The sequence below is a fragment of the Anolis sagrei genome, chromosome 1 (assembly GCF_037176765.1).
Source record: "Anolis sagrei isolate rAnoSag1 chromosome 1, rAnoSag1.mat, whole genome shotgun sequence".
NCBI classification, from domain to species: Eukaryota; Metazoa; Chordata; class Lepidosauria; order Squamata; family Dactyloidae; genus Anolis; species Anolis sagrei.
The window spans coordinates 120,001,046-120,018,342 of NC_090021.1; the positions used below are offsets into that span (position 1 = coordinate 120,001,046).

The 17,297-nt window shown below is 36.9% G+C and overlaps 1 protein-coding gene and 1 long non-coding RNA gene across 18 annotated transcripts in view; one reads left to right on the forward strand and one right to left on the reverse strand.

Annotated features, from left to right (window-relative positions):
- The window catches only part of MYT1L (myelin transcription factor 1 like), a 367,019-nt gene that overhangs the window by 290,649 nt on the left and 59,073 nt on the right, over positions 1 to 17,297 (forward strand). For all 16 annotated transcript variants that reach the window (XM_060752740.2, XM_060752741.2, XM_067468161.1 and 13 more), the window contains 4 exons: positions 2,817 to 2,907; positions 5,062 to 5,169; positions 8,709 to 8,920; positions 16,565 to 16,812. In XM_060752740.2, coding sequence (XP_060608723.2) covers positions 2,817 to 2,907; positions 5,062 to 5,169; positions 8,709 to 8,920; positions 16,565 to 16,812 — 659 coding nt within the window. The remainder of the gene's footprint in view (positions 1 to 2,816; positions 2,908 to 5,061; positions 5,170 to 8,708; positions 8,921 to 16,564; positions 16,813 to 17,297) is intronic.
- LOC137097019 (uncharacterized) overlaps positions 9,442 to 17,297 on the reverse strand; it is a 71,667-nt gene continuing 63,811 nt past the window's right edge. For both annotated transcript variants that reach the window (XR_010909922.1, XR_010909921.1), the window contains one exon: positions 9,442 to 9,485. This is a non-coding gene — a long non-coding RNA (uncharacterized lncRNA). The remainder of the gene's footprint in view (positions 9,486 to 17,297) is intronic.

Consider the following 17,297-nt stretch of genomic DNA (forward strand, 5'->3'; position numbering starts at 1 on the left):
ATGATATGTCTCAATTTAGCAACCTCTTTTATGTTACGTTGACATTTTTCTTTATTTCATCGTTTTCACATCTATACTAACATTTTGCTTGAAGGAAGATGTTTTAAAGCTGTATTCTTTGAATATGAGAGTATTAGGATATTTCTGAATGGTTGCTTTCGGCCTCTATAACATCCCCCCAAACAATCAAAATGGTACTGTTTTCTTTCAGAAAAATTATAGCCATCACGTGAACAGGGTCACATTTGTCCAAATTGAGGCTCTAATATTAATTCCAGTTTCAAAATATGCAGATGAATTGATTTTTAAATTTCTATTAAGGAATGAGTTGATATATTTGACTTTTAAAAGTTTGACTATCTTGCAATTTAATATGGATGCTAGTTTTAAAATGCCGTAGTTTCATGAGGAGGATAAAAGAAGAGAAAACCTCTCAAAGAAAGCGCTACCATTATAAGGAGCTTTCCACACAACTATTGAAGAAATAAATGGATTATTTCTACAAGAATTGCATGATTTCTAGGCTATTTAAAATTTGGGATAAATATATATTTACCCCCAGCAGTGGAACTGCTTGTGAAAATACTCACTGGAACATGTTCTCCCTATCCCATGCTGTCATACAATTTAGGAGTAATTTCCATGTGATGTAGCATCATCACATGCATTTTGATGCCCCCAGATGATAACACTGCTTTCACTCATGACATGATTTGGGGCAGGTAGGTCAGAATATTCCTTTATGGCAGTGGTTCTCAACCTGTGGGTCCCCAAATGTTTGGGCATTCAACTCCCACAAATCCTAACAGCTGGTAAACTGGCTGGGATTTCTGGGAGTTGTAGGCCAAAATACCTGGGGACCCACAGGTTGAGAACCACTGATTTATAGAAATCAGGGAACCAAGTAAATTCACTCTCTTCATGTTCATGAGAAATTCCATTGCAGTGTCTCTCTAGAGAAGAGGTGTAAACCAATAGTGAATAAATGTGTGGGAGTGTATATTCACACTTACCATCACCCATATAGTGGAGGAAAGGGACAGAGCTTGAGACAGTTTTATTTTGGACCCCAAAGCACTTATTCACTCTGGAGTTAAATACTGAAAATGACTTCATTCCCCAAATATGGTCTGTTTCCTACAAGATAATTTCTCTTTTTAGAACACAACTCAAGGAAGAGGAAACCCCTTTAAGGAAGCAACACCGCTTCTCAGCTGGTGTGTGAATTTAGTTGATCAAAGGAATTCAATTTCCATTTTTGCAAGGCCTATAATTTTCTCAAACGCAAATGTTTATTCAGTTGCTCAAAGCGGTTCACCCCCACCCCCCCAAAAAGGTAAACATAAAGCATTTAGGAAATGTTGCCGATCAAAGAAGAATATAGCTTTAAACGGTTTGCATGTTCAGTAGTGACAAAAGTGAAAAAGGTGAGATCATCTCTCTTTCTCTCTCTTTTCTTTTTTCCCTGACTCCTGCAGTGCTGGGCTTGTAAAGCATGTTTCAAGAACAGCTTTGAATAGCAGGAATTCCAGAGTGAAGCTTTCACATCTTTAGTACACTGCTAGTGGTGTGGTGATGGTGATGAATGATGGTGGTTGTGACTATTCTTTAAATCAATATGTACAGGTTCTATTCCTGATGTCCTTGGCTTTTGTGTAAAAGTTAAAAACATTATTTCAAGATTGGTTCCTTTAAAAGTGTAGCCTAATTTTGTGCTCGTTATGTAATGATGATGTGGATGCAAAACATTTATTCATGTTGCACACTTGCACACCGATTGGCCACAGCCTAATTTCTTTACTTGGGGAGAAAAGTTTGGCACGTAAACATTGCAATTCGAGTAAGTTGTAAGGTACTAGTTCGGAGTCACTCCAAACGCCCTCTGGGTCTGTACTTTGACATGGTCTTGAACTAATGTAGAGAACTGTAGAACGAGATTCTTGACCTTTGTATAGACGCAAAGGAGGTGAAATTACAAAGTATACCCCCATCACTGAGTCCCAGCCCCCAGCCCTTGCTTGGTGGCAGAGAATATAACCTTGTTTGTTCAAATCAGACCTATTGGCTCCTTATATTAATATTTTATCACTCCACCAATCTCTTGACTTCAAAGTGCGCTCACATTCTTCGTTTCTAGTTGTTTTCTTTTTCTTACCCATTATGATTTTCTAAGAACTGTATATACCAATAATAATAATAATAATAATAATAATAATAATAATTCTTTTCATATCATTGTAACTGCCATTGAACTTTAACAAGCATTAGTCCTGCGTAACCAAGGCAGTTGGGGGCCTCACTATCAACTTCTATGTCTGGGTTTCTCTCTCATGCCCTCCATTGATTGCATTGAGGCGAATTCAGTGCCTCAGTATTTGCATATATTTTATGCTATGCTAACTCCAGATTCCGAATGCCTATTTTGTGTACATAAATCAATTTATCTTTGCATATATGAATCTTAAAACTGCTTCCAACCTCCTCCTTAACCACTTTGATACTCAGTGCTTTTGCTTAGTGCTTTATGTATGCAGCCTCTTGCTTCACTGTCACACAAAAGACACGTTAATTGTTAGCTTCCCTTCCCTCCTAGTGTATTAACATCATCCTGTGCTAATGACTATAGTACTACAACACCTCTTTCCCTCACCAGGCTTTATTGGCTATACCTCTCACATGTCTGTTCTCAGGAATGCTGATCATTAATGAATCTTGCTTTGTACTAAAATGGCTTCCTGCAAACTGGGACTTGAAATCTTTTTTCTTCTTGTTGTTGTTTCCACACTCTGCTGTTTCCTTTCCTTCTCCTTGTCAAGTTCTTGCCATGCATGAAAACGTTCTTAAGTGTCCTACACCAGGCTGCACAGGCCGGGGCCACGTAAATAGCAACAGGAATTCTCACCGAAGGTAAGCGTATACTCACTGGGCGATACAGTAGGCAGACTCCATTTCACAGCCACAACACCCATGAAAGTCTATTTAGGATGTGTGTGTTGGTGGGCAAATGCTTCAGGCCTTTATTTAATAGAACAGATTGACAGATATATTTAGTTTAGTTGTGTTTTATGGCTTCCTATATCGAAGGATTACCTTTGGGGCACAAATAAGTCAAGTAATATTCTATGTTTCAAAGCTTATTCTTGCGTGCATTTGCCTTGTATCAACTGAAAGTTTATATTTCTTTATCTGTGGTGTCCCTTGGGGTGGGAGCAGGGTTACAACATGACCCTTCCAGAATTGTTCTGCTCTATTTCTATATTCTTGATCTATGTATCTGGTTATTTTGAGATACAACGAAGCAACTACAACAAATGTTCTTCAGATGTTCCACTGCTTCGCATTTAAACATACCAAAGCACAAGTATAACCACATTGCTATGAATATTGACCCCTTTCTGTCGAAATCTTCTTTCTGTTCACTGCAACCAAAAAAGAATGAAAAAGAATGCACTATTTGCAAAATATGCCATGCCTAATCGCATCCTGTTCATGTACTTACCTTTATCCTATTAATACTTCAATGTAGAGTAGGAAAAACACAGTAAAACAGAATACAAGAAAACATACTAAACTCCCAAACAATATTAAAATTCTTCAGAAAAGGCAAAATGGCTTTCTGAGAGGGTCTCATTAGATACTATAGCAGAAAGAACACAATTAAAGATGCAAAAAGGACAATTATTGTCTACAAAGTTTGACTTTTCTAACATTTCTAGCTATGACATGTTTTAACTGCTAAATGACTGTGGCTTTGATGATACCAAAAGAGAAAGTTTAGGATTTAAAGTTATGCTTTTTATCATATATAGAAGCTGGACCTTATTGGAATTTAATATCACAGATCCATAGATCTGGGACATCAAAGAAAAGTGCTTGGTGCTCACCAATTTGTTTGCATTATTCAGTTATCCCTTCCAAGAATCTTTTCCCTGGTCTCCCCTAAAATACATAAAGATGAAATGATGATAGCAATCACAAGTATTTTTTCACCTTGCTTAAAGGCATGAGATATATTTAGTTATATCGCTGGAGTTTCTGCTATGGAGATCCTAGAAGGTGTATGGGAAACATTGTCTATTATGTGTTTTCTTCTTAAAAACCTCTGGACCAATGTGTCTCCCTCATAAATCCCTTCCTTTAAAGAAGCGTTATTCTGATGCCCATGAGGAATTTTGCCACAGCAAGTAGTGAAATGCCTTTTTCGTCAGTTGAACCCTTTTTTTGCAATTTCAAGTCAATAAATCTTCTTCAAATAACATGAAGGACAACATATAACTCCCCTGTTTTTATATTATGGAATATTTCATCCCAGCAAATAGAACAGTATACCCACATTTAGCAATAGGAACACAAACTTTAAAGAGAGAACAAAAGGCATATAGGATAAAAGTGAGGGGAAATAAAGAACAAGTATAATGATGATGGCAGCTTTGAGCACATCCTTATAATAAAATCATAGAATTCAACCATGATAATGTTCTGAAGCATGTCATGACAATCTGTAGTCTCTTCATAACCAAAATTAAAAATAAATGTGTTTAGGATTATATCCTGAAAATAAATAAACATTTTGTCCCATACTGCATTACTACAAAATAACTAGTATAGCTATTTTATGCTTTCCAGAACAGACAACATTGTTGGTAGGATAATTAGGTAGGATAATTCACAGGAATATTAAAATTGGGGCCTATCAAGCCAAATGCAGCTCACCAGTTATGAATGATGGCTAATTGACTTTATTCCCTGTCAAAACTGCAGGACTGTAAAAACATTGATATTCATGGGTCTAGCATGCCACAGCACATAGTTAAGAGACTGCATTTCCTTTGGTAGATCACAAATCCATCAGAACCGTCTTCCCACTTACAATGGAATGGGATGTTATCTTTGGTGACATTAGCCCTGTGCCTTTAAAGGCAGAGTGGTATACTAAAGGAGTAATGTAGGGCTTCAAGGCTTGAATATTTTCCCCAGCAAGCTTCTTCCATATGCTTACTAAGGAGGGCTCTACAAAGCTATCGAGGACACGACAATTACATTTTCTTTCTGTAATTGCAGCCTCTCGGGATGTCCTATTGCTGCAGCAGAGAAACTGGCTAAAGCTCAAGAGAAGCATCAGAGCTGTGATGCATCCAAATCAAACCAGGCATCAGATCGTGTCTTGAGGTATAAAGAGTCACTCTAACACTTAATAGTATATACCAAACTAATTGCATAACAACTTAATCTGAGCACTAAAAAAATTACAACAACCCCAAAGAAGTGTTTAGAATTAGGGCTTCTGGATCCTGTTCACAGCATTTATCTGCCTACCAATATACCCTGGGGGTGGGTGGGTAATGTTTTTTTGGCAAATATCAATAAAGCTGAAAAGCTCATTTTTGTCTTAGGCATTGTTTGGTGTAAAGCTGCCTGCTGGAATTCTGAATCTAAGAACAGTGTGAAAAAAAGTTGATATCTATGGGAAATAAACTAATATTTACCGGTAAGTCTTGTTTTTTCCAGCAGGCGTTTACTAGTAAATATCAGTTTAAATGAAAACCAGAAGCCCTATTTTCAAATTTTAATTTGCTAGCATAAATTTGTAATTCATAGGTGTGTCATATTATATTTAAACATTTAAAAAGTTTCACTGAGGTTTAGTAATCTTCTAATCCTTTCTAGGAAGAATACCAGATAATATATTTGTGTGCCATACAGTATCATTACTGTAAATTTGTGGACAATCTCGCTCCTTAATATATGGGCTATCACATTTTACCTGTGCAGAATCTATAGGCATTTGCTAGAAGCTGACTAAAAAGCTAGGATTCTTGGAAATCTGAGAATCCAGTTTCAAAGGGCACTATAGAAAACCTGGCAAGTTCTCCACTGTATGGATCTTCTAACCTTTGCAATATTTTCTATTGATATTCAAAGGAGTAAACTTTGTCAGAACATGAGAATACAATTATTTTCTCCCAGGCTGTATACATCTGAAAACTTGTTGATTACAGAGGATTAACAGAAAAGCTTAATTTAAAAAAAATGTTTATTTTTTCTCACCTTTTTATTACATCTCTGTTGGGTGTTCTTTAAGAGCCCAGTGCAACTGGATCACTAAAGATGCCCAACCAAAAGTGCCCTGTAGCAAATCTTCATTCTGAAGCTCAAATTCTGGTTGGACTGGGGAGAAAATGTTGTTTGAAGCCACATATAGACTAGAGTGCTATTAGGAGTGAGATTTAGCTAATATTAAACTGATCCACTAGCAAAAAGCCCACAAAAAATCCCACATTTTAATGATTCCATGAATACATTTACCTAGCCAGAAATTTGGGCCACACAGAGGTCTCATTTTTTTAGTTGCTTCCCATAATTTACTTTATATTGCCCTGGAATTGTGGAGACCTGAAGTAGCTATACATTTTATTCGTTTTTTAAAAAATCCAAAATGCTTGAAGTACCCAGTTCAGTTAATGGTACATTGCCCATGCTAATTATAATTTCCAAAAAGCCAAAGACTGCAGGTTCTCAGTGATATTTTCTTTGGTATCTTAAGATAAATTGATTGAGAAAATGCTAGCAACATTAGGTACAGATAAAAGAGGGAATTCAGCCTATCTACTACCATATAGTTTACTATTTTCCCCTTCCTCTATTCCCTTTGTCAACCGAAGCCCAAAGAAATTATTTGTGGTAATTTTTTTCATTTTTTAGAAATATGAAATAGCTTTGTATTTCTCCACTTTCAGAAACAATTCTGGGGAAATTGGTTTCCTGATGAAAGCAAATAAAAATATTAGGTTTTATCATTCTTGCTTCCAGGAGGAAATGAGGGGAACTGGAGTAGCCTTACCATTGTGTTAGAACCTGATTTTCTTTAGTGAGAGGCTTCTTGTCAAACACAGCATCAGGGTTTTTGACAGATTGCTGAAATAGATGTTTTGGCAGTTTTGCTTTTGCCTCTGGGACTGTCATGCCTTTCAGATCTTGATAGGTGATCTGAGTTACATTGTCACCTCGGATTTGACTTCTCCGTTGCCTTTAGCTTGTACAACTATTTAAGATGAAAATTCTGAAGTTTGGCTTACAATATTTTTATTTGCTAAGCCCAGGACTACTGAGCCATTCTATGCTTTCTGAATTGCTGTATAACTCCTAATAATCCACACTTTTGGTGTACTTTACCTAAGATAATAGACCAAAGATAATTGAAAAACACATCCCAGAAACCACAAAATATTTCTGGTCTTTTTTGCATTTTAAAAATCTAGCCAAATGGTAGTGGCTTTTGGCATCAGGAATTACAACAATACAGGCATCTAGTGGTAGGTTACCTAGTGTTTACCATTTGATTTGTGGTTCTTAGGGAAATACTATATTTAGTGGAATCTAATGCTTACATTTTTTGACTAAATTACCTTCCCAAAATTAGTGTGTCTGCATTCGAATCGTATAATACGGTGAATACGTTTTTGGGTTTCAGGCTTTTAAAAACTGAGGTGTGCATTTGATTACATGGTGCATTAGACTCGAGTAAATATGGGCATACTTTTTGCATTGCAAGTGGAATAGGGTTTATTTAGTTATTTACTTAGTTTCAATCAAACTGATGAAATATGCAATCCAGTAAACCATTAGAATCTGTTATAGCTTTATTAATTCAGCTCCATATTGGTTTTTGAACTATTTTCAGTCAGTTTATAAAATAAAATCAAAGTATACAAATAACAAAATTCATATATGGTATACACAACTTTCACATGTTACAAGGATCAAAATGTTTTGGAAAATACACAATTTTTCACATGCGTTTAACAGCCAGCATCAGAACCCATATTGTTACATTGTGTTATAGACAATAAACAAAGCCATACTGGAAATACCATTAGAGTAGATGAAATTAATATCAGTTTGTATTTTTCTCTATGTCCCGTATGATAGTTGGGGAAGTGCATACTATTAGTGATCAAAAGGAACAAAGAATTGTAGAGAAGAGCCCACGCCACAAAGATACATAGCACTTTACAATAAGACTTAGTTATTTAAAAAGACATAAAGGAAAGGCAGAGTTCAAAGGCTATCAAATGATACAACTTGAAAACTCCTGTTCTTTTTCTTAATAATTCTGTCTTACGGGGGGGGGGGGGAGTAAGTAAGAGATGGATTATGTCTTCTAATAACTTCAGTCTCCCCCACTCTCCTCTTGCAATGAACTAACAAGTTGCACTAGCATTGTGCTGTTACAAAATCTGGCTAACATTGAGAGGCTGGCGGATGGTGTATCTATCTATCTATCAGAGTACATAGGTCACCACATATAACCCACTGCCCATATCTTGATTGCTCAAAGATTCTGGCATTCTAAGAGCAGAAAATATGTATAGGTAGCCATGATACAATTATGCTCTTCCCTTTTTATATTATATAAGAGAACAAGATGCCTGTTGTTGACATATGCATTACATACATTGCGTGCACCTGTTATTTGCATTTTTAATAGAACATTTCTCTATTGCAATTAGACACATATGGTACAATTATAATTTGTTTGCTCTGCGCTTTCGCTGAAATAAGGTGTCCTGCTGAAATACCACAAAAGCAGAAATCAGTAGTGCAATAAATTGCAGCTTCATGAATGCAGTTGACAAACTGAAATATTACTACCAGGGCTGTAACTTGTATTATGTATCTAACACACTGTACATGTTTTTAATTTCTAGGCCCATGTGTTTTGTTAAGCAGTTGGAGATTCCCCAGTATGGCTACAGGAACAATGTTCCCACCACAACACCCCGCTCCAACCTGGCCAAGGAACTAGAGAAATACTCTAAGACTACGTTTGAATATAACAGTTATGACAACCATGCATATGGCAAGAGAGCCATTGCTCCCAAGGTGCAATCCAGAGATATTTCCCCCAAAGGATATGATGGTATGAACCGTACACTCTTTATGCATCAGAAACAGATTAATGTCTAACAATGTTGGGCTTGGTAGGTCATCTAAATATTGCACATCTAATACTAGGGAGTCCTATTAAGCTCATCTACCCACTTGGTGAAAATAAACAATGACACAAATTGAACATATTTGTGTGCCAGATATTGTAGTCATAAGATTTGCTTGGCTGGATGGGTGATTAATATAACTAGCTATATATTGGGTGGGTATCATGCAGCCAAGCACAACAGAGCAGTCATTGCTGATGAATTCTGGAGTTGCAGTTCACTTATATCTGGAGGTGTGCATGATTCCATCATAGAAAGACCAGATTCACCCAACAGAGAAAGCTGAAGCAACAATTAAATCATGGTCATAGTCCTTAACTGCACAAGAACACAGTGCTGACAAAAAATGTTGGCTCAATTAACAAAAAGCAAAACATGCACCCAAATAAGCAGCATGCACAAGCAAATCATTCATTCATTCAAACAAAGAAACAAATAGATAAGCTGTGGAAGAAATCTGGCCATGTGAGTGGCAGTTTTTTCGTAAACCTGTATTGAAAAAAAGACAGGAAATACATAACTTTATATGATATAATACTTGATTTGGGATTTGGGGTTAGTAGAAAAGTGTCTAACATCTGAATCCTATAAACTTCTGGGACTGTGATGGAGTAATGATTAAGTCTGGCATTTTCATGTTGCTGGTGTTTGTTTTGTTTTATTTTGTCATTTTTGGATGCCTTGAGTATTATTCTTTGGTACAAAAGTGGGGTAAAATCCAATAAAGTAATACATTATTTCTGCTTAATTTGCAGCTGAAACCGACAATTATACCAAGCCTTACGGCAGTGGTTCTCAACCTGTGGGTTCCCAGATGTTTTGGCCTTCAACTCCCAGAAATCCTAACAGCTGGAAAACTGGCTGGGATTTCTGGGAGTTATAGGCTAAACACTTGGGGACCCACAGGTTGACAACCACTGCCCTACAGTATAGCAACAGTTTTAATGCTATCCTTATGTGATTTGGGTGTTACCAAATCTCTCTGTAATGTCATAATGATAACCTGCTTGCTCCCTTGCAATAAAAATACAACTGTGTTGAACCCACCAGCACTTCCCACATTTTCTATTCAGTACTTTATTCATATGACAAATATATTATCAAATTATTAGGGCTTTTTTGGTAGATAATCCGAAATGATATTATATAATTTCACTTTCTCATTTTCTCTAAATTTCGTCTTCCTCCAGCTCCTCCTCCATAATCATCATCAATTATCAATCTTTTTAAAAGCATAGTTATGGCAGTTAACATAGCAAAGAGCAATGATATCACATAGACTTGATTTTCCTGTGTACAGAGAATGTTGAGGAAAAAAGGGGATGTGTCTGGGCTTTAATGTGGGTGTATTACTACTACTACTACTACTACTACTACACTGTTGGACCAATAGTCTAGAATCTGTATACTGAAGAACTGCTTGTTTACAACAAATCCAATTTCTTCCCTTTCCTGGACCAAATCTAGTGTTAATCCTATCTAGAAAAGAGTAGCATTTGCTCATCACAATCGATTGAACGTACATTGATTTCAACAGTAGGACTTATACTGGATATAACAAAACATTCTTTGTGTCTAATTGCTATAAGAGTATGAATTAGGTATGGCCATATAGTTAGAAGATGTTATTATTTGTTTGTGCAGGCTGAATTTGAATGTTTGTCATTCAAAGTGAGAAGGGCAGAAAATAAATGCTTTAAATAAATAAATAAATAAATAAATAAATAAATAAATAAGTGGTCCTTCAAAAACTACACATGATGTAAAAATAGGATGCAAGTGTTTTAAATGAAGTAGGAGCCCTCTTCACTCCGTGTTGCTTGGTTTAGCACAAAAGAACTTTCCAGAATATCATGTCCAACAGTACATGGGACTTTGAGCCATCATTGAATGTCATATTTCTAGACTGGGGTTGGCAAAGTACATCCCAAGGGCTGTGTGTGGCTTCCAAGCCCCAAACCCCTAATCTTCCTGGACCATTTATTATTCAATGGGTCCTCTCTCTCTCTCTCTCTCTCTCTCTCTCTCTCTCTCTATATATATATATATATATATATATATAGTCCCTTCTTAAGATTTCCAAAGATGTGGAGATTCATCTTTCCTAAATCACCCACAACTTGAGAAGTGATGTTCTAGCATTTTCCAGATTTTCATTTTGTTTGGCTTTATTTATTTATTTTGCCAATGTGCTGTCCATGCAGAATCCTACCCTTGGAAGTCAATCATATTCAGCCACGAGTGATTGCCTATGTAGTAGTGGTGCAAATTATAGCCCAAAATTCTGTTCGTTGGTTGTGTGAAAAAACAAGGGAGATGTCAAATCTGCACAAGGAAGAGTTTTGCAGGCTTCCTGGGGTGGTGATGACATTTCTCTTCCAGATGTTTTGAATTTACTTTGTTAAAACTATCATTATGAAGGGTCACATCCAGAGTTCACTAAGCATCAGAATTTCTTGTAATGGGTCTGCCATGGTGCTCCTACACTGCCTGAGCATGCTTGATGTTAATACCAGGTTTATTAGTCACTGAAATGCCATATGCTCTGGCGATGATGCATATGCTCAAATTGTACTCATATACTTCCTGAACTAAGACCTGTTATTTTGTTATCTGAGTTCTCTCTGTTGGATTTCAAAACTTTTCATTTGAGATAAGGTTTGAAAAGTAAAGAAGAACAAAGGACAAAGAAGATGTGATTGTGGAGGGGGGACCACAAAGAAATATCAGACTAAATCAGATATTTTCTCCTTTTTTCTCTTGTAAAAAGATGAGTGTAAAATAAGAGTGCATGTTTTAGAAGGCTGTTATATGTACCTTAATATAATAGTGCTGCAAACCATCTTTGTACTCTACCCCTGAATTTTATATCCAGAAACAGGGCAAAAGATAGTGACCTCAGTGTGGTTTTACCTTCTTGTTGCAATTTATACACAAATTTCATAAAATGGGTATCAAAGAGTTTGAAGAACTACTGGAATTTTGAAAGGGATTAGTGCTATTGTGTGTATGCCTTGAAGCTGTCATGCACATGAATTGGCATGGATTATGTCTTCATAGTTTGTATAAATTAAGGCATAGGCGGGACCAGGGAATTACCCTTTTTGGACCTCAATTCACTAAAGAATTTAAGTGTTCTTAGTGAAGCCCAAAAGCCTAAGAACGTGCTTAAGGTTTAGGCCTATTCTGTGAGGATTTGTTGAACTGGATTGTAAGTGAGAGAGAGCAATGAAAAGATCTAAATGTGACTTAGGTATGTCATATTTAGATCTTTTCTAAATGTATGGAGAGAGAACACTTTATTAATGGGCCTGACGTCAAGCTGGACTTGCATTGTATAGAGCATCAAAATCTATAAAGGATGGCATGCTTATTTTAGTAATAATACTGATATTAATGTTAAAGAATTATGCTTCATTGTATGTTCTGAGGCACATTATTTCTCTTATCTATTCTCCTGCATTGAAAATTTGACAAGAGGAAAGAAAGAGTGAGTCCGTAGAAAAAATGGTGCAAAGTCAGCAAAGCACAGTTTAGGGTACAGAATAATGGATCTGATCCTATTACTATTGCACTTTATCATGCTTCAAAAGTATGCTAGAGAAGAGATTTTTAAACTTTTCCACTTGGGATTCCTTTTGGCCCAAGCAATTTTTATGTGATCCTGGGTATAGAGATATATAAAATACGTATAAAAATCAACATTAACTGATAACAAATCAGCCTTTGCAAGGCTTCCTAAACAGGCTGATTTTTCTTTTTATGAAGTACAGCTGAAACATTTTCTGCAGAGTCCACTGTAGTTGTTGCACACGAGATTTGGAACATAGAAAGGACATCTTTCAGACTCAGGGAGGTCAGGTTAGCCTATGCCCTACAAATTGTGATCTGCCAGATGCTAATTACACTGGGATGTCAAGCATGGACTGCTAGATTTATTTTATTTGAGTTAAAGGGGTCTATTCATTCGGTATTGATCAGAGGTGGTTGGGTAGCTCCATGGACAACTGTGCAATTGCCCATTTTCCCTCTGGGTTCTCTGAATGGGGTGGATTGGGAAGTCATATATTTACTATGACTTCCCATTTTTCATACATTTTTCACTCCTGACAAGGTTGGCGGGGGGGGGGGTGTGTGTGTGTGCAAAATTTCAAGACAACTTTTTTCCTTCCCCATTGCCCTCACCTTCTGCTTCCTTTTGTCCATTTGATACATTCATGTTCAAGGATAGAGATTTTTGATCCTCTGTATTTCATGGGTTTCTTTTATGCCCACCACATGTCAACAGAGATGTTTGCAGAAATGAACGAATATAAAGGATTACATCCATCCCTATGGTGAGATTGAGTTATTGTCTCTTTCCGGATGAACTGTCCAGATCTTCTCTAAGATAATCTGTTCTTATTGTCTTGAATCTCATTTTAGCAGAAAAGTTGTATAAATTCAAATTAATCATCATCATCACCATAATCAAAGATCTGATGGTGGCAAATGGTACAAAGAATTTTTCAGTCATGTCAGTCTCATAATGAAATGTTTAATTTCAGAACCAAAATAAATTTCTTTTATTTGGCAGAACATTTAGTTCATTTTAGCTACGATGATTTAGTCCTGATTGGCTGATTTTGTTTGCATGTTTTAAGATGTGTAGATGGATGGATGGATGGATGGATGGATGGATGGATAGACCGGTTGCCTCATCTAATCAGCTTTGGAAATATTAGTTTAAAAGCAAGTTAGGCATCGCCAAAATAAACTATCATAACTTTATATCTTATAATACATGTGTAACCTATGCAGTTATATGCTGTCTTTAAATAAAAAATTGGGAAAGAAGCCAAATCTTATTTGCACATCACTCAAGTACATTACTTACTTAAGGATAGTAGACCTCACACTGTAGAGCTTTCACTATTCACACTGTAGAGCTACAGCAGGGACAAGTGAGCCAAGGAAATCCATGCACATGCACTGCTGTGTGAATAGACTTCCTTAGGATCTAATGACTTACATGATCAGAACACCAAGTAAGATGTAGTTTGACTCAGCTGTCAGTATATGGATCAGAATGCCATTATACAAAATGCATGTTTTTAGGATAAATGCTACAAAAACAATTTAAATGTAAATCTTTCCTTTGTTAAATGCAAAATTTGTAGATTGATACAATAATAGAACATTGATAGCTTTATGAAGATGGTTAGAAATACACGAGAGAAGAGGTTAACCTGATATTAGATCATGAGGAAATTTGCACAGTTAGAGGAAGAATATGCAAGGAGTCTTTGTATATTATACACAGCCTTGTGCTCCAGACGTTGTGACATTGAAAAGAGGCAGCTGGAGAGAGCTCTTGGATACCTGTCTCAAGATAACCTAAGATTAGGAGAGTACTGCAGATGTCATTTCTTAGTGTTCCAATCTGGCAGTGCCTCAACTGAATAATTGAGACACTGCCAGACTGAAACTATAGAGTTTGTGCATACTCTTCACTATTAACAACCATAAATGTGAATCATGAACAGAGATCCTAAGTCCTGCTTAGAATCTTGTCATGACTGTATAGAGTACCAACTATAATGTTTATTCATCATCTTGAGCCCGAATATGATTGCCTTCCAAGTGGTGGGTCCATAGGTGACTATAGAGACCCTTTCTTGATCTGCATGTTCTTTTGCAATGAGAGCATCAATTTACAGATGGAAGGTGGTCCCGACAAGGGTTGGCTTGATGTGCCTTCCTCTTGACATGTTTCTCAGTTTTGCCCCCCATTTGTGCCTCTTCGAATTGCACAGCACTGTTGGTCACAACCGACCTCCAATTAGGATGCCCAAGGCTCAGGGCTTCCCAGTTCTCGGCGTCCATGCCACAGTTTTTAAGGTTAGCTTTAAGTCCATCTTTGAATCTCTTTTCCTTTCCACCAATGTTCTGTTTTCCATTTTTGAGTTGAGAGTAGAGTAACTGCTTTGGGAGACGGTGATTGGGCATTCAGACAACGTGGCTAGTCCAGAGGAGTTGTTGGCGGAGGATCATCACTTCAGTGCTGGTGGTCTTACCTTTTTTCAGCACACTGACATTTGTCCGCCTGTCTTCCAAAGAGATTTGCAGGATTTTTTTTGGAGGCAACGCTGATGGCATTGTTCCTGAAGTTGACTGTAACATCTGTAGATGGTCCAAGTTTTGCAGGCGTATAACAGAGTTGGTAGGACAATAGCTTTATTATACTCTCTTTTTCATTCAAAAAAAATGCTGCACTGGCAGAGCTCAGACAATGTTGGATTTCAATGTAGATGTTGACTATTGTGGAGAGATGGCTGTCAAGTTAGCGGAAATGGTCAACATTTTCTCATGTTACACCATTAAGCTGTATTTCTGGCATTGCAGAGGGATTGGCTGGTGACTATATTCTTCCCTTTTTCTTTTTAACAATATCTCCTAAAGAGGGCGCATCCTTTGCACCACTGAATACTTTTAATTGCCCTTCCCACTGAGCCAATAATAATAAAACTTTATTTATATTCAGCTCTATCTCCCCGAAGGGTCTCAGGGCGGATTCCAAATATAAAAGGCAAACATTCAGTCTGTTCCATCTTTGTGCTGCACAAGGAAGGAGGAGGCAGACATGAAAAAGGGATAGGGAAATAGTCCCAGGAGGATAGTCAGATTAGTGAGGGAAGGTAACTGGGGAAGGTAGATTCCATATTGTAAAGTTTGAGAACTGTAAAACCTTTAAGTAAAACACTGAGGAGATGAGGCATATGCAAACCAGAAGATACTATAAATTATAAGCTTTTTGGAATTCCCCACATTTTACTGGGCAGTATTGAAGAAGAGGTAACAAGCAAATATTTGAGCTCATTGACTTCCATGAGATTTGCAGCTGGGTTCTTCCTGCATATTACCAGGAAGGCTAGGGATCTCGCTTCCATTGATGCATATTGTAGCTGTATCACTCCATCATTGTGTTCATAGCTTCTGTAGCCAGTTCATCACCTGGTGGCCAACTTCTGTTGGAAAGCATCTCTATAGTTAGTGAGGCTATTCCTTGGATGTTAGACATGCCATCCACATCTGGAGCCTATTACTTAGGTATACTCCGCTCCAAATTGGAAATAGACTTTGGAAACCAGACAGCCACAAAGAAATGTGTAGAGAATAAATATCATTTAATCATTTACATATCTATATTGTCTTTCATCATAGGAGATTTCAGGATATAATATAAATAAACCGTTTTTAACAAATGCACTATGGGGGAAATAATACATTTTAAGCTTTTGCTATAGTTTCATGCACTGTGCATATTTTGCTTGCTATGTATCTGATCTGTATATCATTGCCAAACCCGCTTGCAGATTATTACTTTGCTCCTTTCGATATTGCATTCAGGTTTCTTATGTAAAGATAACAGTATCACTGGGGTGGGTTTTCTCCCTCTATGAGCACACTTTGCTTTCTGCAGATTTGGAATACTGCTCTCTGCAGATTTCATTGCTCCCCCCACCCCCAAGATAATGTACATAGATGCTGGCACTTTTGAGTCATCCTTGTCATATTCCTTCCCACAGCTAAACGTTACTGTAAGAATTCAAGCCCAACCAGCAGCACAACAAGCAGTTATGCCCCTAGCAGCAGCAGCAATATGAGCTGTGGAGGAGGCAGCAGCGCAAGCAGTACCTGCAGCAAGAGCAGCTTTGACTATACCCATGACATGGAAGCCGCACACATGGCTGCTACTGCTATACTGAATCTTTCCACTCGTTGCAGAGAAATGCCTCAGAACCTCTCCACTAAGCCTCAGGATCTCTGTTCCAGGGTAAAAATATGTACATATATTATATCTATATTTCTATATGTATATGTTATTATTACTTCAAGATATGTAACTATTGACTGCGTTAGCATATGAATCTGAGATTAATTTCAGTAGAATCTTCCAATCGTGCTTCATTTTGTTTTCCGAATAGTTTTCAATTGTATCTTGCAGCTTTGCTATGCCAGTCTAGTTCTGAACATCTGAAATAATCCAGGGCATTTTAAAAACAGGCTAACAGTTAAACAAAAGCTGGCGTATTATTATTATTGGTTATTGTCTTAACTGATGAGATTTATTGAAAATACGCTGAATTGATTGTATTATTTGTGTGTGTTTTATAATAAGAATGATGTAATGCTTTATGTAACATAATAATATCACTACGGTAATTTATTTTATTTAAAATATTTACAAACCGCATCTTCTTTTTTCCAAAAAAGATCTGGATCTATAAAAAGTTATAGCATACCAAACTATCCAAAGAT